At 52.5% G+C, this 22,039-nt stretch overlaps 1 protein-coding gene across 1 annotated transcript in view; it reads left to right on the top strand.

Moving 5' to 3' along the window:
* The first annotated feature begins 328 nt into the window (after nt 1-328).
* The window catches only part of GPT2 (glutamic--pyruvic transaminase 2), a 47,891-nt gene continuing 26,180 nt past the window's right edge, over nt 329-22,039 (top strand). Inside the window, exons 1-4 of the mRNA XM_010354859.2 lie at nt 329-443; nt 660-922; nt 14,085-14,174; nt 16,939-17,047. Of these exons, the coding sequence (XP_010353161.1) occupies nt 680-922; nt 14,085-14,174; nt 16,939-17,047 (442 nt within the window). The 5' untranslated portion in view covers nt 329-443; nt 660-679. The remainder of the gene's footprint in view (nt 444-659; nt 923-14,084; nt 14,175-16,938; nt 17,048-22,039) is intronic.

Below are 22,039 nucleotides of genomic sequence, written 5' to 3'. Positions count from 1 at the left end.
AGGGCGGTGGGGGGCGGACGCGCCACTAGGGAGAGGCTGCCAACAGCTCTAGCTTCGCAGACGCGACAGACAGCACGGCCCCTGCCGGGCCCCTCTGGGATCTCCAGTCCCCTCAGCTGGGACAATGAGCCCGCCCAGACCCCGCCACGTTCGGACGAGCACTCCCGCCTACTGTCCGGTCCCCGTCCGGCCCGGCGCGGGGCGCTGTGGGACTTGTAGTTCGCTTCGCTCTCCGCAGCTGCTCCGGAGCGGCCAGGAGAACTACAGAGCCCAGGAGGCAGCGCGCAGGCCCGGGGCGGCCCCGACGGCGGTGGGTGTGCGAGCGCAGGGGCCGGGCGGCGCGGGCGCCGGGTGCGGGGATGCGGCTGCGGGCGCCGGGGCCGGGAAGCTGCTCCAGGCGTGCGAACTAACCCGGCGCAGCGAGGGCCTACCAGGGGCGACAGGCACGTTGCATGCATACCTTGGGCGCAGCCTTTGCGAAACCCGGCTGGGTGCGCGTTGGTGCTTCAGCCGCGCGGTGGAGGGTCCCGGTCGCCGGGGGACCGAAGCCAGGCTGGCACCGCTCGCTGAAAGAGCCTTTGGCTGGGCTTGTGTGTGGGACTGCTGCCCGCCTAGGGCAGTGCGCGACGTGTTTATTCTCTTTCTCTTTTTGTGCCAAGGTTTCCTCCGCAAGCGCGCGATGCAGCGGGCGGCGGCGCTGGTCCGGCGGGGCTGTGGTCCCCGGACCCCCAGCTCCTGGGGCCGCAGTCAGAGCAGCGCGGCCGCCGAGGCCTCGGCGGTGCTCAAGGTGCGGCCCGAGCGCAGCCGGCGCGAGCGCATCCTCACGCTGGAGTCCATGAACCCGCAGGTGAAGGCGGTGGAGTACGCGGTGCGGGGACCCATCGTGCTCAAGGCCGGCGAGATCGAGCTTGAGCTGCAGCGGGTGAGCGCGCGCCGGGCCTCCGGGAGGCTGGGGCCGCTGAGCAAGGGAAAAACCGCAGCAGCCCCAGCTGGGGTCCTCCCCACGACGTCCACCCCCATGGCCAGCTTCTCAGGCAGCCAAGCCTGGCTAAAACGAGAGAGTGCCTCCTCCTGCCCCTTCACTCACTGGTGCCCAGCACCCGGCACTCAGTGAGGCCTTGCAATACGGTTCACTTGTTGAATTGAATTCAATTGTTGAGCAGCCGGTGCTGCCAGGCACCGCACGTTGTGTGTCTGCCCTACCCTCGTGGAACCAAGGTCCAGTGGAGGGAGGAACATAAGCGAATGAAGAAAGAAGCAGTAGAGTCTCAGTGATAAGTTCTTGGAAGAAAGTAAAAAGGAAGAGGGTTGGAATGGGGTGGTGGGAGGGAAACCATTTTAGGTAGGAGGGGAGATGGGGGGCCGGGGGGCGCTCTGCGGAAACTTGGGTCTGTTCCCCAGTCTTTCTCCGTGTCTTTGGCCCTTAGGGTCTTTGCCAGTCCTGATTCCCGGAAGAGTCGGCAGAATTCCTTCCTTTAGGCCCCTCTGGAGCCTTGGCCGACCAGCCACTTCTCTGATCTGGTGACAGTCACCGAGGTGGGGAACCAGAGGGTTGGGCCTGTCCGGCTTTGGTAAGGGGGCCCTGGGACTTTCGTCACCTTGGTGGCCAGCCGGCTGGCTGGGATCTTGGCTTGAGTTTATAGCTTCATGTAAGGTGACCCCACAGCCAGGAAGGATTTCTGCCTCCCCACAACCAGGATGTCTGGGGTTGGGGTGATAGAGGGGTCCCTGTAGGAGAGAGTTCTAGCCTGGGTGGAATTCAGGAGGCAGAGCCGAGAGGGGTTATCTTAAAAAGTAAATACTCCTAAGATTTGTAAGAAGCTAATAATCACCCAGCTGCTTGCTAGAGAGAGTCTGACTGAGAATTGAGGTGGGAGGGAGGGTTCCTTGATCTTGCCCTCACCCAGATCACTTAGTGCCGCATGAATGCATGGCAGTAAGCTTCAGGGGGATCATGACACTTGACTCCATTCCGGTGGGGACTTGGGGGTTTTAATGAGCTCCTGGCCTCCTGAGACCTGGTTGAGACACTCAGTTCTGCTGACTCAAAGCAGTGAACTGGACAAGTCAGAGTCCAGTCTCCTGCGGACTCCTTGCAGGGCTAAGTTTGAAGCTGGCCGAGAGGAGGCTGGCTTTGTTTTTGTGCCTCCCTGGCCCAGAGGTGGGCCCGGCAGAGAACAGGGGCTATTGCTGCTTGGCAGGCTGGAGCTGGCCCTCCTTGAGGCAACAGCCTCCCTGCTAAAACACAGCTGGGATTAACGTGTTCCTGGTTTATCACGTTACAGCTGATTTCTCTAGTTCCATAACTGGCAGGGGTTCCAGGAATTACCTCTGCCTTTTGCTAAAAAGCAGCTCCTGTGTTGGCTCCATGAGGCTTGAGGATGATGAGGACAGAAGAGCACTGTCTTTGCCTTGAGGAATCTGACTGCTGTGTTATTCTCTGAGCCTGAGTCCCCCTCCCCCGATTCTTTAAGAATGTGTTGGGATTTTTTAGCAGGCAGAATATGTGAGAGCCTTCCAAGTGGGAGCAGTGCTGTGAGCAACGGCAGGAAGTTGGGGAGTTCTGGGCATTTGGGGAAGGGGGCTGGTGCTTTAGTGGAACGCTAACAGAGAGATGTGGGCGGTGAATGAGACAGAAGAGGTGGACTGGAGTCTTGTGTGCTGGGATTAGGACGTCGTGGTGCATTTTGGTTGGAGGTGGGAACCAGAAAGGGTTTTCAGCAGGGGTGTGGCTTGATGATTGCAGGTGGGCAAATATCTTGGTTACTGGGCCAGGGACATCTCTGATTTCTGAGACAGAAGCTCCACACCCCCATATCCTACTCCTGAGTTAGTTGAGTTTTTTTGGCCACCTACATTCTGGTACTTTCATTCAAGCGCATCCATTCTCATTCTCTTCTCACTGTGAGTCTCAGTTCGCTGGCTGTGGGTGCTGGCTAGACCAGCTTAGATAGCCTCACTGAAACCCTTCCTTCTTGGGAGACAGCCTTGCTTCTCCTTGCCAGCTTAAACAGTGCCCTTCTTGCAAGAGCCACATTTCCCGTCCTTTCTTTTTAGTTATTTCTGGCTTGCCTTCTCTTTGTGCAGCTTTGGTTTTTTTACTTCTGTTTTGAACTGTCGTGATCAAAACTGGTTGGTTAGAGGCCGGCCACGGTGGCTCACACCTATAATTCCAGCGCTTTGGGAGGTCGAGGTGGGTGGATTACCTGAGGTCGGGAGTTCGAGACCAGCCTGGCCAACATGGCGAAACCCTGTCTCTACTAAAAACACAAAAATTAGCCGGGCATGGTGGTACACACTTGTAACTCCAGCTACTCAGCAGGCTGAGGCAGGAGAATCGCTTGAACCCGGAAGGTGGAGGTGGCAGTGAGCCGAGATGCACTCCAGCCTGGGCAACAGAGTGCAGAGCGAGACTCCATCTCAAAAAACAAACAAACAAACAAACAAACAAAAAAAACTGATTGGTTAGAGATTTGATGGGCTAGGATTTGTAGGGAGGAGGGTGACTTAGGGTGAATCCTATATCCATTCTGGACCTCAGGTTCCCTAAAGTATAAACAGATGTGGCCTGGCTGGGCCAGGGTTCTCCCTGTCCTCAGTTTTATACCTCCTTGTCCGTTCAAAACTGTCCTTGGGGACTCAAGGTGACTCTTGGTGGTACCAAGGACTTCATGCTGTCTATGGAACTCTTTCACCAGGTGTTCTGCAAACAATGCGGGCTGTTTGGGCATGTGGCTCTGGTGTTTGACTTTGGGTGGCTGGCTGAGCTGAATCCCTGTCCTTTCTGCTTCTCTGGCAGTGGAGCCTGAAGGAGGCGGGGAGGTGGGCTAAGGGCTGTGAAAAGGGCCGTTCTCCTGCAACCCCAGCTCTGTGCTCTTAGAGGGGCCTTGCTTCTCCCTGAGAGCAGCTCCAAAGGGGAGAACTATCTTAGCTTTTCACATCCTGGTGTTCACTGCAAGCAGCACTTAAAAATAAGCTGCAATTAAAATGAGTTTTGAAAAGATCTGACAGTTCTTTCTCAACCTACTTTTTCCCTTGCTTTATTGGGGGATGGGGGTTGGGGATTGGTACAAGTGGAGACAGGAATGGCTTTGCTTCTAGTTGTAAGGCAACAGTCAGGGCAGACATTCAGAACTGAGGGAAAGACTGACGGTTACTGGTCATGTCAGTGTGTGTTGCATCCAAACAAAGGTAAAGGCAGAGAGTGCTAAGGCACGTGGCTATAGTTAGCTAAGAACTAAGATTGGAAACCCTGTATGTGCCAAGCACAGGTGGTGAATCTCACTTATTTTCTGTGGCATTTAGATGCTCCTTTATGTATTTGTTTATTTATTGAGACTGAGTGTAGTTCTGTCACCCAGGCTGGAGTGCAGTGGCACGATCTCGTCTCACTGCAACCTCCGCCTCCTGGGTTCAAGCAATCCTCCTTCCTCAGCCTCCTGAGTAGCTGGGATTACAGGTGCCCGCCACCACGCCCAGCTAAATTTTTTGTATTTTTAGTAGAGACAGGGTTTCACCGTGTTGGCCAGGCTGGTCTTGAACTCCTGACTGTGATCTGTCTGCCTCGGCCTCCCAAAGTGCTGGGATTACAAGTGTGAGCCACTGCACCCCACCAGATGCTACTTTATTTTTTAAAAGACAGGGTCTTGCTCTATTGCCTAGGCTGGAATGCAGTGGCACAATCATGACTCACTGCAGCCTTGAACTCCTGGGCTCGAGCCATTCTCCTACCTCAGCCTCCTAAGCAGCTTGGACTACAGGTGTGCACCACCATGCCTGGCTAATTTTTAAATTTTTTGTAGAGACCAGGTCTTATTATGTTGCCCAGGGTGGTCTCAAACTCCTGGCTTCAAGTAATCCTCCCACCTTGGCCTCCCAAAGTGCTGGATGGGTGGGCGTGAGCCACCACACCCAGCTACTTTTTCTTTTGTAATTATTATTACACAGTAATACTAATTATTGTTAATTATAGCTGTTCAGCCAAACAGCCCATACTGTTTGCAGAGCACCTGGCGAAAGGATTCCATAGCTCTATCATCCAGGCAGGCGTGCAGTGGCGCAATCTCAGCTCACTGCAGCCTCGACTTCCTGGGCTCAGGCGATCCTTACACCTCAGCCTCCTGAGTAGCTGGGACCACAAGGCGTATGCCACCGTGCCTGGCTAATTTTTGCACTTTTTTGTAGAGACAGGGTTTGCCATGTTGCCCAGGCTATTAATTTAATTTTTTTTTTTTTTTTTTTTTAAGAGACAGGGCCTCACTCTTTCTCCTAGGCTGGAGTGCAGTGGTGAAATCATAGCTCACTGTGGCCGCAAATTCCTGGGCTCGAGTGATCCTCCTGCCTCAGCCTCTTCAGAAGCTAGGACTACAGGCGTGTGCCACCATTCTGGCTAATTTCCTTTTTTGTAGAGATGGGATCTTGCTTATGTTGTCCAGGCTGGTCTCAAACTGCTAGCCTTGGGTGATCCTCCCATCTCAGCCTCCCAAAGTGCCAGGATTACCTGTATGAGCCGCTGTGCTTGGTCTAGATGCTACTTTAAAATTTGTAGTGCAGGCTTCCAATAGGATGAACCCTCCATCTACCCAGCCTGCGCAGGTCAGTCACCACACATATGCTGGGCTCTGCCTTTGTGTGCTATGGGCCTCAGACAAGTCATTCAGCCTTGGTTTACTCATTTGCAAAATGTGACCAGTTTATTTCTCTGAAAGACTAGTTTGAGTCTTTGATACTTTGATGATAATACTTTGAACAGCTGTGAAGCTAATTAGAACTGCCAGGTCTTCCTTCTCAAGCTAATGAGAGTGGTCTAGGGATAAGAAGTTCTGAGGGTCGCTTGTCTTTCCTACCTCCTGAGGCTCTGGGTCTGGGAAGTGCTCTGTGGGGTTTGCTCTTTCCTCCTGGGCAAGCTGCTTGCTGTTTTGAGCAGCTCCCACTCTCCTGTTTGGAATTTATTCAGCTTTCACCCCTGCTTCTGCCTTGCGAATCTGGGCTTCTATAGTTGACCACCCCACGGACGCTCAGAGTTCAGGGGCCTACACCCTGCCTTCCCTGCCTCAGTGATCTGGCAGCTCAGCCTTAGGGACTCTCGCCTATGCTCTCAGTCACAGACGTGTATAGCTGCAGCTCCAGTTTCTTCTGGTTTCACTTGTCTTTCTGTTTTGGGACCAGATCTTGTGCTGAGCCTCAGCTGTGAAATGAACCTGTTTTCTGGGACTGTGGGTCTAGTTGATGTTTGTCTCTGGGACCTCTTGCGGGAGCTCTCTGTAGGACTTTCTGCCCGCCCTAGCCCCAGTCAGTGCCCTTTTTGGGATCAGGAGCCCGGGAGCACTTTCACGTCATGCTCCTAGGGCTGGGGCCTGCAGGCCCTCTCTCCCACGCCTTGCCCTTCTCCTTCCCCGCACCCCATTCTTATTCTTTACCAGCCTGAGCTCTGGAGGGTGGCGGTCTCATCTGTGCTGCTCATGGCTGTCACTGGGGCATGGGTGACCAGTATTTGTTGAATTGGAGGAAAGTTCTCTGCCAGCCTTTCTGCCCACAGGCCATGTAAAGTGACCAGAGCCATCCCTTGCATAAGGAAACAGCCTTGTGCCTGGTTTTTTCTCCCCATTTTTATTGAGGGGGAGACAAATATAATTGACAAAGAAAAATTGTATATATTCAAGGGACACAGTGTGGTGGTTTGACATTTATACATTGTATATGTAATATGACATGGAAATGATTACCACAGTCAATTATTAATACTCCATCCTTTACCACACAGTCACCATCTGTGTGTGTGCACCTGAGACATTTCAGTCCTGTTCTCAGCAAATTTCAAGTAAAAAATACAGGTTTTTTGTTTTGGCTTTTTGTTGTTGTTTGTTTTGGTTTTGAGATGGAGTTTCGCTCTTGTTGTCCAGGCTGGAGTGCAATGGCGTGATCTCGGTTCACCCCAACCTCTGCTTCCCCGGTTCAAGCGATTCTCCTGCCGAGTAGCTGGGATTACAGGCATGTACCACCACACCCAGCTAATTTTGTATTTTTAGTAGACATGGGGTTTCTCCATGTTGGTCAGGCTAGTTTCGAACTCCCAACCTCAGGTGATCCACCTGCCATGGCCTCCCAAAGTGCTGGGATTACAGGCATGAGCCACCGTGCCCAGCCAAAAATGTAGTGTTATTAACTATAGTCACCATGCTGTACATTAGATTCCCAGAACTTATTCATATTTTTAAAAATTATTATTTTTTTGAGACAGAGCCTCACTCTGTTGCCCAGGCTGGAGTGCAGTGGCGCGATCTTGGCTCACTCAAACTCCTGACCTCAGGTGATCCTCCTGCCTCAGCCTCCCAAAGTGCTGAGATTACAGGCATGAGCCGCTTTGCCCGGCCTGGATTTTTTAAAGAAACAATGAAATGAAAGTTTCTGGAGGCTAAATTCAGCCCCCTTTATTGTAATCTCAAGACAATGTTAAAATTGCCTTGAGCCACCACGCCTGGCCTAAAAATTATTTAATTTTTGTGGGTATATGGTAGTTTTTTTTTTTTTTTTTTTGAGACGGAGTCTTGCTCTTTTGCCAGGCTGGAGTGCAGTGGCGCAATCTCAGCTCACTGCAATCTCCGCCTCCCGACTTCAAGGGATTCCCCTGCTGAGTAGCTGGGACTCCACGTGCATACCACCACACCTGGCTAATATCTCCTGACCTTGTGATCCGCCTGTCTCGGCCTCCCAAAGTTCTGGGATTATAGGCGTGAGCCACTGCACCCGGGTGGTAGATGTATTATTTATGGGGTACACCAGATATTTTGGTGCAGGCATGTAGTGTGTAAGAATCACATCAGGGTAAATGAGGTATCCATGCCCTCCAGCATTTGTCCTTTGTCTTATAAACAATCCAATTATATATACTCTTAGCTTTTTAAAAAAATATACAATTATTGACTATAGTCACCCTGTGTGGTGTCAAATACTAGATCATTCCTTCTACTTTTCAGTACCCATTAACCATCCCTACTTGCCCCCACCCACCCCTACTGCCCTTTCCAGACTCTAGGAACCATCCTTCTACTCTCCATCTTCATGAGTTCAGTTTTTTAAATTTTTAGCTCCCACAAATAAGTGAGAACATGCAAAATGTGTCATCTTACAACTGAAAGTTTGTACCCTTTGGCCGACATTGCCTCATTTCCACTCCCGCAACCCCACGGCTGGCAGCTATCACCTCTGCTTTTATTAGTTCAACTTTTTTAGATTAGTTTAACTTTTTTAGATGCCACATATGAGTGAGATCATAGAGTATTTGTCTTTCTGTATCTGGCTTTTTTCACTTCACATAGTGTCCTCCAGGTTCATCCATACTTTTGCGAATGACTGGATTTTCTTATTTTTTAAGTGGCTGAATAATAGTCCATTGTGTATATGTACCATATCTTTATCCATTCATCAACCTGATGGACACTTAGGTTGGTTCCTTGTCTTGGCTCTTAGGAATAGTGCTGCAATGAACAAGGGAGTGCAGACATCTCTTCAAGATACTGATTTTATTTCCTTCAGATCTGTACCCAGCAGTGGGATTGCTGGATCTTAGGGTAGTTCTATTTTCAGTTTTTCAAGGAACCTCCATACTGTTTTCCATAATGGCTATACCAATTTACATTCCCACCAACAGTGTGCAGGGTTCCCTTTCCCCACAGCCTCACCAACACTGATCTTTCAACTTTTTATAATAACCATGCTAACAAGTATGAGATGATATCTCATTGTGGCTGTGATTTGTGTTTGATTAGATGTTTTGCATCTTTTTCATGCATCTGTTGACCATTTGTATGTCTTTTGTGGAAAGTCTCTTCACGTCCTTTGTCCATTTTTTTTTTTTTTTTGAGACGGAGTCTCGCTCTGTCGCCCGGGCTGGAGTGCAGTGGCCTAATCTTAGCTCACTGCAAGCTCCGCCTCCCGGGTTTACGCCATTCTCCTGCCTCAGCCTCCCAAGTAGCTGGGACTACAGGCGCCCGCCACCTCACGCAGCTAGTTTTTGTATTTTTAGTAGAGACGGGGTTTCACCATGTTAGCCAGCATGGTCTCGATCTCCTGACCTCGTGATTCGCCCGTCTCGGCCTCCCAAAGTGCTGGGATTACAGGCTTGAGCCACCACACCCAGCCCCTTTGTCCATTTTTAAATCAGGTTTAATGTTTTTTTTTTCTTGAGTTGTATGAATTCCTTATTTGCATATATTGGATATTTGGATATAAGGATCCCCTTATCAGATATTTTATTTACAAACACAGTTGTCTCTCAGTATCCAAGGAGGACCTCCCTCAGATACCTAAATCCAAGGGTGCTCAAGTCCCTGATATAAATGGCATAGTATTTGCATATGGCCTATGCACATCCTCCTGTATAATTTAAATCATCTTTACAGCCTCTATAGATTACATATAATATGTAGTACATATTGTGTAAATATGGTTCAACTCTATTGTTTAGGGAACAGTGATAAAAGTCTGTATGTGTTTAGTCCAGGTGCAGGGTTTTTCCTGGATTTTTTTTTTTTTTTTTTTTTTTTTTTGAGACAGAGTCTCGCTCTGTCACCCAGGCTGGAGTGCAGTGGCGCGATCTCGGCTCACTGCAGGCTCCGCCTCCTGGGTTCACACCATTCTCCTGCCTCAGCCTCCCAAGTAGCTGGAACTACAGGTGCGTGCCACCATGCCTGGCTAATTTTTTTGTAGTTTTAGTAGAGACAGGATTTCACTGTGTTAGCCAGGATGGTCTCGATCTCCTGACATCGTGATCCGCCCGCCTCAGCTCCCAAAGTGCTGGGATTACAGACTTGAGCCACTGTGCCCGGCCCTTTCCTGAATATTTTTGATCTGTGGTTCGTTGAGTCCGTAGATGCTGGAGCCACGGATGCGGAGGCCGACGATGTTCCCTTCCGTGGTTCGCCTTTTTGTTGATTGTTTCCTTTGCTGTGCCTGGTTAGAATCATCCATCCGCCTGTGACCCTCATGCTGGTGAGAGGCCTGTGGGCTGGGGAGGACAATTATTCTACCTGCTAACACCCTATGAAATATGCCGTCCCCAGAGCTGGGGAGAGGGCGGTGGGGATGGTGCCCTCCCCAGATCCCTGCTTGAGCCAAAGTGGTGGGAGGGGAGCCCTCCCTGGGAAGGACCTTCCGTCCATCTGTGCTGCACAGGGGGGGTGGCTCTGGGCGGGATGTGTGCAGGTGGATTCGAAGGTGTCTCTAGAATGCCATGAGAGGAATCAGGATGATGCGGCTCCTTAGTCCCTCTGAGCTGGCAGGTCCTGGAGGGCAGGGCAGGGGCAAGGTTCCCATGGGTGCTGTGCCTGTGGGCTCTGGACAAGTCACTGTGGGAGTCACTATGGGGAGTCTACCCCAGGCTCTTGGTATTTCCCACCCCATGTAGACCTTGAGTGCCTAGATGCAGAAGTGTGCTCAGAAGAGTCTCTTCTGCGTGGTGGCCCTTGGCTGGATGGGCTGGTTTCTTTACCCATTCAGGGTAGCCAGTGTCCTGACCCCCAGCTCGTCCATCATAGCAAAATGTCCAGGGTCTGCAGGCACCGAGACCCAAGAATGGAGATGCTGTGTTCCTAGGCTTCACGGCGGCGGCCCTGCATTGGTTGAGCAGTGCGGGGAAGGGCACGGGAAAGGAACATTCAGGGCTCTGTTCCAGGCGTTAAACTCTCCCTGTGTTAGGCTGGCCCAAGGCCCACAGCTGTGTGTTGGCTCCTGGGCCTCACAACCGTGACAGATTTACTCCCTATGAAGAATGGGCTGTATCCACACCCCAGAAATCACCCAGGTTCAGCGAGCTAGGCCTGGGGTCTGCAACAATTCAGTCAGGCTGAGCAAGGACCCCATGCCAGGAGTCCAGGCCAGTGCCAAGCAGTGGATCGGGCCCGCCCCTTTGTACACAGAGGCTTGGGTAACTGCCCACACCCTCAGCCTCTGGGCTTCTGGCTGTGGGATGAGTGTGGGGACTGTACCCCTGCAGCCAGAGCCTCTCCGGAGTGCCTATACCCCCATGTAGTGGGCAGTGCTGCCCTGGCTCTCCAGATACAGTGGCTGCATCTGGATGCCACTGGGAATCTTTTTTTTTTTTTTTTTTTTGAGACAGAGTCTTGCTCTGTCGCCCAGGCTAGAATACAGTGGCGTGATCTCGGCTCACTGCAAGCTCCACCTCCCAGGTTCATGCCATTCTCCTGCCTTGGCCTCCCAAGTAGCTGGGACTACAGGTGCCTGCCACCACGCCTGGCTAATTTTTTGTATTTTTAGTAGAGACAGGGTTTCACCATGTTAGCCAGGATGGTCTCGATCTGCTGACCTTGTGATCCGCTCGCCTCAGCCTCCCAAAGTGCTGGGATTACAGGCGTGAGCTACCGCGCCTGGCCACCACTGGGAATCTTTATCCATGTTGGCCAGACACTGAAGAATTCAGCAGACGGGCCACAAGGGGCTTAGAGGGCCCCCTTCCCCCAAGAAACAGCTTGTAGGACTTAGGCCCTGTTTATGACGGCCCAGAGCCACTTCGGGGGCATCTTCCTCAATCATCCATGCCTCCTCACATAGGGCTTAGGGGTGGCCCACTAGGGCCAGAAAAATGTGTTTGGCCTCTGCTTTTGTCTCTCAAGCCCACTGGTTTGTTGTTGTTGTTTTTAGGAGACAGGGTCAGGCCAGGCGAGGTGGCTCACACCTGTAATCACAGCACTTTGGGAGGCTGAGGCGGTGGATCATTTGTGCTCAGGAGTTCAAGACCAGCCTGGGAAATGTGATGAAACCCCATCTCCATTAAAAATACAAAAATTAGCCGGGTATGGTGACACTTGCCTGTAGTCCCAGCCACTTGGGAGGCTGAGGCATGAGAATTGCTTGAACTCAGGAGGCGGAGGTTGAAGTCAACCGAGATCACACCACTGCACTCCAGCCTGGGTGACAGAGGGAAACCCTGTCTCAAAAAAAAAAAACAAAAAACAAAAAAAACCAGGGTCTCACTCTGATGCCCAGGCTGGAGAACAGTGACGTGATCATAGCTCAGTGCAACCTTGAACTCCTGGTCTCAAGTGTGATATTCCCACTTCAGCCTCCCCAGTAGCTGGGGCTACAGGCATGTGCCACCATGCCTGGCTAATTTTATTTTTTTGTAGAGATGAGGTCTTGGGCAACTTGAAAGTGTTGCCCAGGCTGTTGTTGAACTCCTGGCCTCAAGGCATCCTCCTGCCTTGGCCTCCCAAAGTGCTGGAATTACAGGTATGAGCCACCACTTCCAGTCACTAGTTTTTACTTAAGGTATACATTACTGATTTTGGAAAGGCCATCATGTCTTCTAAGGTTGCTTTTATTCACACATTGCGTGAAAAGGAGAAAAGACAAATGTCACAAGCACAGAGTTATATCTGTAAAATTTGTATTTGGGGTACCTTTGGGGAAGGGGCAGCTGGAGACAGGACAATGGCCAAGCCCTCCCACCCGGGCTGTGGCCACCACCTTGCTGAGCCCGCTTTTCCTCCCACTGTGACCCTGGCAACCTGTTCCTGGGCTGGCTTTTGTAAGATGATATTTGTACTCTGCTAAGGGCTTTCACACTGTTTGTTTCAGGTAATCCTTTCAGCTGCCCTGGGAAGTCCTTGAACCTGTTGTTGACGGCACTTCTCCCAGTGGCTGATTGGGTTTATCAGGGAAATGTGCAGGATTCCCACATTTCCAGGTCCCCGTAATTCTCTTCATCAAACTCTGCTTTCGCCTTTGCAGCAGCCAGGGTGTCCTTCCATCACGTCCCCAGTGACGTCGCAAGGGTCTTGGACTTCTCTCTGTGATCTTTCTTCTATGCTACACACATTGCTCAGGCAGTGGCCTCAATTTGCTCTTCAGTCAGTCTTTTTATCCCTGATACTTTTTTTTTTCTTTTTTTAATGTGAAAATCAGCCCACATTTTTCATTCTACAAAGAATGGGTTGCAAGAAAATGACCCTGAGGATTCCCTGCTGATGCATGTGTTCTGATGGGGAGAGTTTCCTCAGTGTCCCTGGCCAATCACTTAGGCCATCGCGGTAGAGCTGTGCCTGGGGCAGGATGCAGAGGAGTCTGGGACCCTCTGTCCCTGACATTTGGCATGTTCTGCTGCTGACTCCTGCCTCCCTCCCACACAGCTGGCCCAGAGCTGCCTTTTAGGCTTCCCTGTGTGGTGGCGCTCAGGCAGTGGAGTGGCAGCTGTTCGGGATGCTTGGGCAGCCAGGAAAGCTCTTCCAGCCCTTCTGGAAAGTGGGAGGCAGAGGAGAAACATAGTGGTTAAGAAGAGTGACCTTGGAATCCGGCTTCCTGTACTTATATTCAGTCCCAGCACTTACATTAATCAGTTATGTGGTTGGGCACAGTGGTTCACCCCTGTAACCCCAACACTTTGGGAGGCCAAGGCGGAGGAGCCCGAAGGTCGGGGATGCAGTGAACCATGATCACACTACTGCAGTCCAGACTGAGTGACAGAGTGAGACCCTGTCTTTACAAAATAGTAATAATAAGTAATAAATAAAATTATGTTGGCCGGGCGCAATGGCTCATGCCTGTAATCCTAGCACTTTGGGAGGCTGGGGCGGGTGGATCACATGAGTTGGAGACCAGCCTGGTCAACATATTGAAATCCCGTCTCTACTAAAAATACAAAAATTAGCCAGGCGTGGTGGTGCACGTCTGTAATCCCAGCTACTCGGGAGGCTGAGGCACGAGAATTGCTTGAACCCGGGAGGTGGAGGTTGCAGTGAGCTGAGATGGCACTACTGTACTCCATCTTGGGCAAGAGAGCAAGATTCTGTCTCAAAAAAATAAAATTATGTGACCTTGAGCAAGTTTTCTAACCTTTTAGAGCCTTGATTTCCTCATCTGTCAAATGGGATTAATACTAGTTCTTCCTCATGGGATGGCTGTGAAGGTTAAATGAGACAAGGCATGTCAAAGGCCTGGCACCAAGTCAGATACTTGGTAAGGCTCAAAATAGGGTTGTTTATTAATATCCTGCGGGAACCTTGCCTGGCCTCTGGAATCCAGGGTTTAAGAGTTTCTAAGTAACCACCTGTTGTTTTCTGTCTGCCCAGGGTATCAAAAAGCCATTCACAGAGGTCATCCGAGCCAACATCGGGGACGCCCAGGCTATGGGGCAGCAGCCAATCACCTTCCTCCGGCAGGTGAGCCACCCCCAGGAACAGAGGCTGAAGGAGGGCAGGGCCCTGGGCTGGGCGGGCCGTCGTAGGGACCATCCTCTGCCCCCTCGATGTCCAGGCCCTCCCAGGCCTGATGCCCTCTGGCTGTCTCCCTTAGCCTCCTTCCTGCCTTGCTGAGGTTGTTGAAAATTTCCAGACCTATTTTGGGGTTGCTGTGGTGTAGGAGGCTCCCGGGGAGACTCTTCCACGGGGTGGGGTCCTAGGAGCTGAGTTAGGAACTTGGTGGGCAAAGGCAGTGGTGGGGTAGGTGGTAGCCCAGGGGACAGGGAAAGGCCGGCTGGGCTGGCAGCAGGCGTCGGGGGGCAGCAGGAGGTGTCGTGGGGGGGCAGGATGTGGCTTCCCACTTGAGGCCCTTCTGGGTGTGAGTGTGGGCTCTGCTGCCTACCAGCTGGGTGGCTTTGGGCAGGTAGAAGTTGGCAGATTGCTGGGCCTTGGTGAGGCGAAGAGTGCAGAGGCCTCCTGGGGCCCAGCACAGGAGCTCCAGATTGGGGACGGCCGCTGTGAGCTGCTGCGCCCTGGCTGCCTCTGCAGTGACCCAGCTCCCCCCTCAGGCTCCAGGAGAAGGTGGCTTCCACATTTCAGTCTGAGCACTAACCTCAAAAGTGCCGCCTGGGCTGGGATTGTGGGATTGTGGGGTTGGTGGGCTGGAGGTGGTGGGGTGGGAGATGCCCCAGAGCAGAACAGAGGCGGGAGACCCGGTGTGTGACAACTTTTTCTCAAAGGACTGAGGCTCTTTTGTTTTATTTAGGTTTTGTTTTTGTTTTTGTTTTGAGATGGAGTCTCTCTCTGTCGCCCAGGTTGTAGTGCAATGGTATGCTCTCGGCTCACAGCAACCTCCACTGCCTGGGTTCAAGCAACTTTCCTGCCTCAGCCTCCCAAGTAGTTGGGATTACAGGCATGCACCACCATGCCTGGCTAATTTTTGTATTTTTGGTAGAGATGGAGTTTCACCATGTTGGCCAGGCTGGTTTCAAACTAACTTCAAACAATCCGCCCACCTCGGCCTCCCAAAGTGCTGGGATTACAGGCGTGAGGCACCGCACCCGGCCTGTTTTATTTTGTGTGTGTGTGTGTGTGTGTATATATATATATTTTTTTTGAGACAGGGTCTTCCTCTGTTGTCCAGGCTGGAGTGTGATTGTCACGATCTCTCTGTAACCTCAAACTCCTGGGCTGAAGCAATCCTCTTGCCTCAGCCTCCTGAGTATCTGGGACTACAGGCGTATGCCACCACACCTGGCTAATTTTTAAAATTTTTGGTAGAGACAGGGTCTTGCTGTGTTGCCCAGGCTGGTCTCGAATTCCTAGGCCCAAGTAATCCTTTCTTGTCTCAACCTCCTGAGCCACTGGGATTGAGGCCCATTTTGGATCAAAATGCAGTGCTGTGTGTGGTGAAGGTTCATGGGCTAGGGCCATCAGGGAAGTCGAGCCCGGGAACCCCAGTTCCCTGTTCCCTGCCTTGCTCTCTGGGGCAAAGGGCTGGGGAGGGGCTGGGAGAGCTCAGCCCACAGTCCCTGAGGGAGTTGTCACAGGGCAGTGAGGGAGAGGAGCTGAGGCTGGGCCTGGTATGGAGGGCGCTCACTGGACCTCCCTCCCACGGCCACTGCTGCTGACCCTCGGAGCAGGCCCGCAGCCCTGGATGTTAGAGTCCCCATGCTGGGCCCAGGAGGGGGAAATGAATCAGACCACACAGAGTGGCTCTGCCAGGGAAACGAGGTGGGAGGAGGCCAGAGGGCCCTGACTTCCCTGGAGCGTGAGCTTTGAAGGGGAGGGCCAAGCAAGAGTGACCTCTCAGGAGAGGTCCCCACATGGGCCTGGGTTTAAGTTGTGACAGGCTTCAGAACAGGCCTCACTCAGCCTTATTTGCTGGAGCTGTGTTCCCAGGTCCAGCCCTGCCACTGTGCATGGCAGGCCGAGCCTCTCCAGCCTAGTGCCAGCTGCCTCCAGCCTTCACACATCTCCTCTGACCTGTGCAGGTGCCCCTGGGAGGCGGGCAGGCCAGCTCACTGCCCATTGTGCAGATGAAGAGAAACCGGGCTCCGGGAAGCCAGGAGCTCGCTGAAGTCACCCCGCTGGTGTCAGAGCCACAAGTCCTGACCCCCTCAGTGCACCTGGCTTGGCTCCTCAGTGCCAGCCTCAACTTGCTGGGCAAGCTGGGGTTACCGGCACTTTTGTACACATTTGCTTGCTTAATCCTCTTAATTTGTGGGTTTGGGGTGATGTTCTCTGTTACAGAGAAGAGAAAGCTAGCCCAGTTTTCATCTGGGGAGGAAAGGGGGTGATGAGGAATGCAGGAGGAGGGGGCCTAGGGCATTGGGGGAGCTCAGGCTGGGAGTAGGGGGGGTCTGCAGCCCTGCTCCACCCAGCTGGGCATCAATCGCCTGTCCCCTGCTCTGCAGGCCCCTGATTGTGCCTTGGGTGTGTAAGCCCACTGTCCCTAGTGGAAGAGCTTGGGCCAGGGGCGGAGGAACAGCCTCACTCTGATCGTCGACTCCTCTTCCAGCAGCCCAGGTCATAGTGCATCCCAACTCTCAGCTTCTCCCCTTCTGCTGCAGAGAGCCCAGCATCTTCCCCTCCTGCCCCCAAGCTCCCACAGGTTGAGTCCTTGCAGAGAGGCTTGCATCAGCCCCATCCCTGGGAGCCGTCGTCCTCCCAGTGGCCTCTGTGCCCCTCCCGGAGCTCTGGGAGTCGGGGTGCTGGGAGCTCAGCCTGCGTCTTGTTCCCCCAGGTGATGGCACTGTGCACCTACCCAAACCTGCTGGACAGCCCCAGCTTCCCAGAAGATGCTAAGAAACGCGCCCGGCGGATCCTGCAGGCTTGTGGCGGGCACAGCCTGGGTGAGGCCCCAACTTGCCAGGCCCCGGGACGTGAAATTAACGAGTGTTCCCAGGGGGGCCCCAGCCTCGAGTGAGAGTCATGCATGCAAATGGGTGTGTGAATGTGTGTGGGTGGCTGACAATGCGCAGAGTAAACAAAAAATAGCGTCCTCATCCCACTTGCGCCTTGCTGGCCTCCTGTTTATTAAGCGGGCGGTGCTGGCACCACCTTTAGGTGCAAGTGCCTACATCATGCCAGGTGTGGGTCCTACTCCCTGGAGCCAGCCTCGTTGGACAGCAGCTGAGCCTGCCTTTGTCACAGCAGTTTTCACCCAGCAGCTGGAGACTGGGTAGAAGTGCAGTGCCCAGTTTTGTTCAGCATCCTTGCCTCTCTGTGGCCTCCAGCTCTGAACATGTCCCTGCATTGTCTTGGAGATGGCAGCCAATTGCTGGGGAAGGGAAGCACCTTGGGACCCCTCCGGCCCCTTTCTGTGGCTTTCTTGCGTCCAGTGGTGCCAGTACCCCCAGGTACTTCATGGTGTTCCCCTCAGACTGGCCCTCACTCCCCTTTTCGGGGACCCACGCCCCAATGTCTGCCTCCTGACGTGGCACCAGGCTCCGCAGAATGGACCTGGAACTTGGCCTCAGTAGATGTGAAGATGATTCTCTCCCTTCCCTGCGGGGATGGAGTTCCAGCCTCTGGGCCTCCAGCTCTTTGTCTGTCATTTTCTTTCCTCTGTTTATTTCTGCTGGTTCCTTCATGCAGCACCCACGTTGGGAATCCGGCTTCCCTCGCCCTGAGGAAAGCTGCTGTTCTTAGGATCTTCCTAGAATATGAGCCCTGATGTTCCTGAAAGTGGAGCTGAGGGTGGGGACAGATTCTGGCGGCTTGTTCAGCAGGGGAGTGGCCCCCCTTGTTGTCTCTATCTCCTGCCACCCCCCACCAACTTTTTCTGCTCTGTCCCTTATTGACGGCCCTGTGCTCACCCTCCTGGGTGTAGCCCCACTGCTCTCCCTCTGAGTCTGGGCACTGTCTCTCTCAGGAGGGGGCCAGCCTCCCCTTGCTTTTCCACCTGCCAGCCTGGATGGGGTGTGGGCTGGGGTCTTGTATGCCACGACCTAACCCCAGGCTGGCAGAAAGCAGCTCTGCAGCCCAGAGGCCCAGCTGCCAGGCTCTTTTCCCTGCTGCACGCTCTGCCTGGCCCCAAGGGCAAAGGTGTTTCTCAAAGACCCCATGGCCATGGGCCTAAAACTCTTGGAAGCCCCCAGCTGAGAGGCAGAGGGAGAGGAATGTGCCTTTTGTGTGTCTGATGCGAGTGTCTGGGGACGGGGTAGGGATTTTTCTTCCACATACTAAGCCTCATCAATAGGTTTTTGCAACTTCGTGTCAGCCAGAGCTGGAGTAGTGGGGCTGAGAGACTGTGTCCCTGGGAGTTCCCTCGTGGGGTGTTGCAGCAAAAGACCAGTTGGCCCTCATGGTTTTTGGGACCCACTCTGAGCCCTGTTCCAGGACCTCGTGAATACAGGTGAGGTAGGAGTGCTTGGAGTCTCCCTCATCCTTCAGCTAGGAAGTACTTTGTACCCACTTTCTGGGCTTGCAAGGAAGGTTCATGTGTGCTAAATCCCCTTGTTAGCTGTAGACAAGCCCTGTGCATTCCAGGGGGCAGGACAGTGTGGTCCTTCGCATGACAGGACATAGTGGTGTCGCTCTCTGTTACCTACGCTCTGGGCAGCCTGAGCACTTTTCTGCCCACAGGAGTAAAAAGAAATGGAGCACGTCACTATGCTCCAGGGCCACCTTGACCCACAGGGAGATTATTAAATGTGTATACAAAGTCTTGAAGCTCACCCAAGAGATTTTTTTTTGTTTTTTTGAGACACAGTGTCACTCTGTCACCCAGGCTGGAGTGCAGTAGCGTGATCTTGGCTCACTGCAGCTTCTGCCTCCCGGGTTCAAGCGATTCTTCTGCCTCAGCCTCCTGAGTAGCTGGTACTACAGATGCATGCCACCACACCTGGCTAATTTTTGTATTTTTAGTAGAGATGGGATTTCACCATATTGGCTAGGCTGGTCTTGAACTCCTAACTTTGTGATATGCCCACCTCAGCCTCCCAAAGTGCTGGGATTACAGGCGTAAGCCACCGCGCCCAGCCACTCAGGATGTGTTTTTATCATGCCCTTTAAAATTATTTATTGGGGCTGGGTGCGGTGGCTCAAGCCTGTAATCCCAGCACTTTGGGAGGCCGAGACGGGCAGATCACGAGGTCAGGAGATCGAGACCATCCTGGCTAATATGGTGAAACCCCGTCTCTACTAAAAAATACAAAAAACTAGCCGGGTGAGGTGGCGGGCGCCTGTAGTCCCAGCTACTCGGGAGGCTGAGGCAGGAGAATGGCATAAACCCGGGAGGCGGAGTTTGCAGTGAGCTGAGATCCGGCCACAGCACTCCAGCCTGGGCGACAGAGCCAGACTCCGTCTCAAAAAAAAAAAAAAAAAAAAAAAAAAGATTTCTTGGACTGGGCATGGTGGCTCATGCCTGTAATCCCAGCACTTTGGGATGCCAGAGCAGGCAGATCACCTGAGGTCAGGAGTTCGAGATCAGTCTGGCCAACTTGGCGAAACCCTGTCTCTACTGAAAATATAAAAATTAGCCAGGCATTATGACAGGCGCCTGTAATCCCAGCTACTTGGGAGGCTGAGGCAGGAGAATTGCTTGAACCCAGAAGGTGGAGGTTGCACTGAGCCGAGTTCGTGTCATTGCACTCCAGCCTGGGTGATGAGAGTAAAACTCTGTCCCCTCCAAAAAAAAAAAAAAATATATATATATATATATATGTGTATATATATATGTATGTGAATATATATATATAATTTCTTAGCAGGGCTTCTTTTTTTTCTCTCTCTCTCTTTTTTAAGAGTTAGGGTCTTGCTCTGTCACCCAGGCTGGAGTGCGGTGGTGCAATCATAGCTCACTGTAACCTTGACCTCCTGGGCTCAAGCAATCCTGCATCAGCCTCCCTAGTAGCTGGGACTACAGGCATACACGACCACACTTGGCCAACTTTTATATTTTTTGTAGACATAGGGTCTCACTATTGTCCAGGCTGCTCTCGAATTCCTGGGCTCAAGCGATCATCCTGCCTTGACCTCCAGAGTAGTTGGGATTACAGGCATGAGCCACCACACCCAGCAACTTCATTTATTTTCTCTTTGATGAGCAATTTGGTTCTCAGGTGTGTCCTAGATCTTAATGGGGTTGAGGTACAACCTAGCACCTGCCTGGGGCAGGGCAGGAGCTGTGTGCCCTTGTCCAGCCCCTCTCTGAGCACGTACCAGGCTGTATTCTAGACATCAAAGACACTGGTGAGCAAGGTGGGTGGAGCTTCTGTGCTCACGAAGCTATCAGATTTGGGAGGAACAAACATGAAAAAGAATTTCTACGAACGTGTAATCACGATTTCTCATGAGATCTTGGAGAGAGCTGCAGGACTATAACAAGGAGCTCTGTGGAGAGGAAGAGGTCATGGGGAGGATGAGTAAGAACCTGCAGATGCATGCTGGACCAGCGAGCAGTGTGCGCAAAGGCCCCGAGGTCGGGACCTCCGTGTGATGAATGAAGGGGCCCTAGGGCAGTGGTGTTCAGTGAAGTGGGAGTTCGGCAGTGGGTCCTCAGCAAGGTGTAGTGTAGCGCAGCCCGCAGTGGGCGAGGTGCTCTGGGAGAAAGGCACAGAAGAAACGGGTAACATCCCCTGCTCTGGAGGAACCAAGAGTCAAGAGTCAGCATGGGGAGGGCAGGGCTGCTTCCGTACAAAATAACTGGAGGGGCCAGCACAGTGGCTTACACCTGTAATCCCAGCACTTTGGGAGGCCGAAGTAGGAGAACTGCTTGAGCCTAGGAGTTCAAGGCTGCAGTGAGCTATGATCGTGCCGCTGCACACCAGCCTGAGCAGCAAAGTGAGACCCTGTTTCTTAAAAAAAAACAAACAAACTAATAAATAGTAAAGTAACTGGATAAATTATAGGCTGAGATTGGCTGGAGGTGGAGCAGAATCTTTAGGGCAAGTCTCCTGGAGACAGACTAGAAATGATCCTAGAAAGATCAGTGTGTTTTGGAGCATAACGTGAGATCTGAAGAAAAACCCAGGAGCCTCTTTGGAAGGGTAGGAAGTCTGTGACCTGCAGAAGTGTGACTCAGAGAAGCAGAGGGCTTGCTAATGGGTGAAGGCCTGGGCGTTCAGGGAAGTGGATGCTCTTAGAGGCAGGAAGAGGGGAGGCCCTGAGGAGAAGGTGGGGCATTGAAAAGGGGTGAAGGGAAGCAAGGAGTCCTAGAAGGTCTGTCTTACAGAAGCTCAGAAATACCAACTAAATCACCTAGTGGGGGTGGGCTCTAACACAAGCATCTGCACCTCCCCTTTTTTAAACTTACAAAATACTCCCAATGTATTAGAATACTGAAAATAACATGACAGAAGCCCATGCCCACCACCCAGAGTGACACCAGTTAATGTTTGCTACTTGGCACCTTAGAGTATTGGTCTGGCTGCTCCTCTTACAGCCATGCAGAGCCCAGTGCTGTGCAGAGAGGCTGAGGCAGAGCTGGGGGATTCCAGTTCAGGGCATCTTTTTTTTTTTTTTTTTTTTTTTTTTTTTTTTTTTTTAAAAGACGGGGTCTCAATCTGTTACCCAGGCTGGAGTGCAGTGGTGCGATCTTGGCTCACTGCACCTCCACCTCCCAGGTTCAAGTGATTCTCCTGCCTCAGTCTCACGAGTAGCTGGGATTACAGGCACCTGCCACCACACCCGGCTGATTTTTGTGGAGATGCGGTTTCACCATGTTGGCCAGGCTGGTCTTGAACTCCTGACCTCTGGTGATCCGCCTGCCTCAACCTCCCAAAGTGCTGGGAGTAGAAGTGTGAACCACTGCGCCTGGCCCCAGTTTAGAGCATTTGACTGTTCCTCCTTGATGCCAGGCCTGGACTGATGATGCATGCTGAGGCCCCAGAGGAGAATCT

Source organism: Rhinopithecus roxellana, chromosome 20 (genome assembly GCF_007565055.1).
Source record: "Rhinopithecus roxellana isolate Shanxi Qingling chromosome 20, ASM756505v1, whole genome shotgun sequence".
Lineage (NCBI taxonomy): Eukaryota > Metazoa > Chordata > Mammalia > Primates > Cercopithecidae > Rhinopithecus > Rhinopithecus roxellana.
The sequence above is the reverse complement of the archived record's forward strand: the minus strand, read 5'-3'. Positions and strand labels throughout refer to the sequence as shown.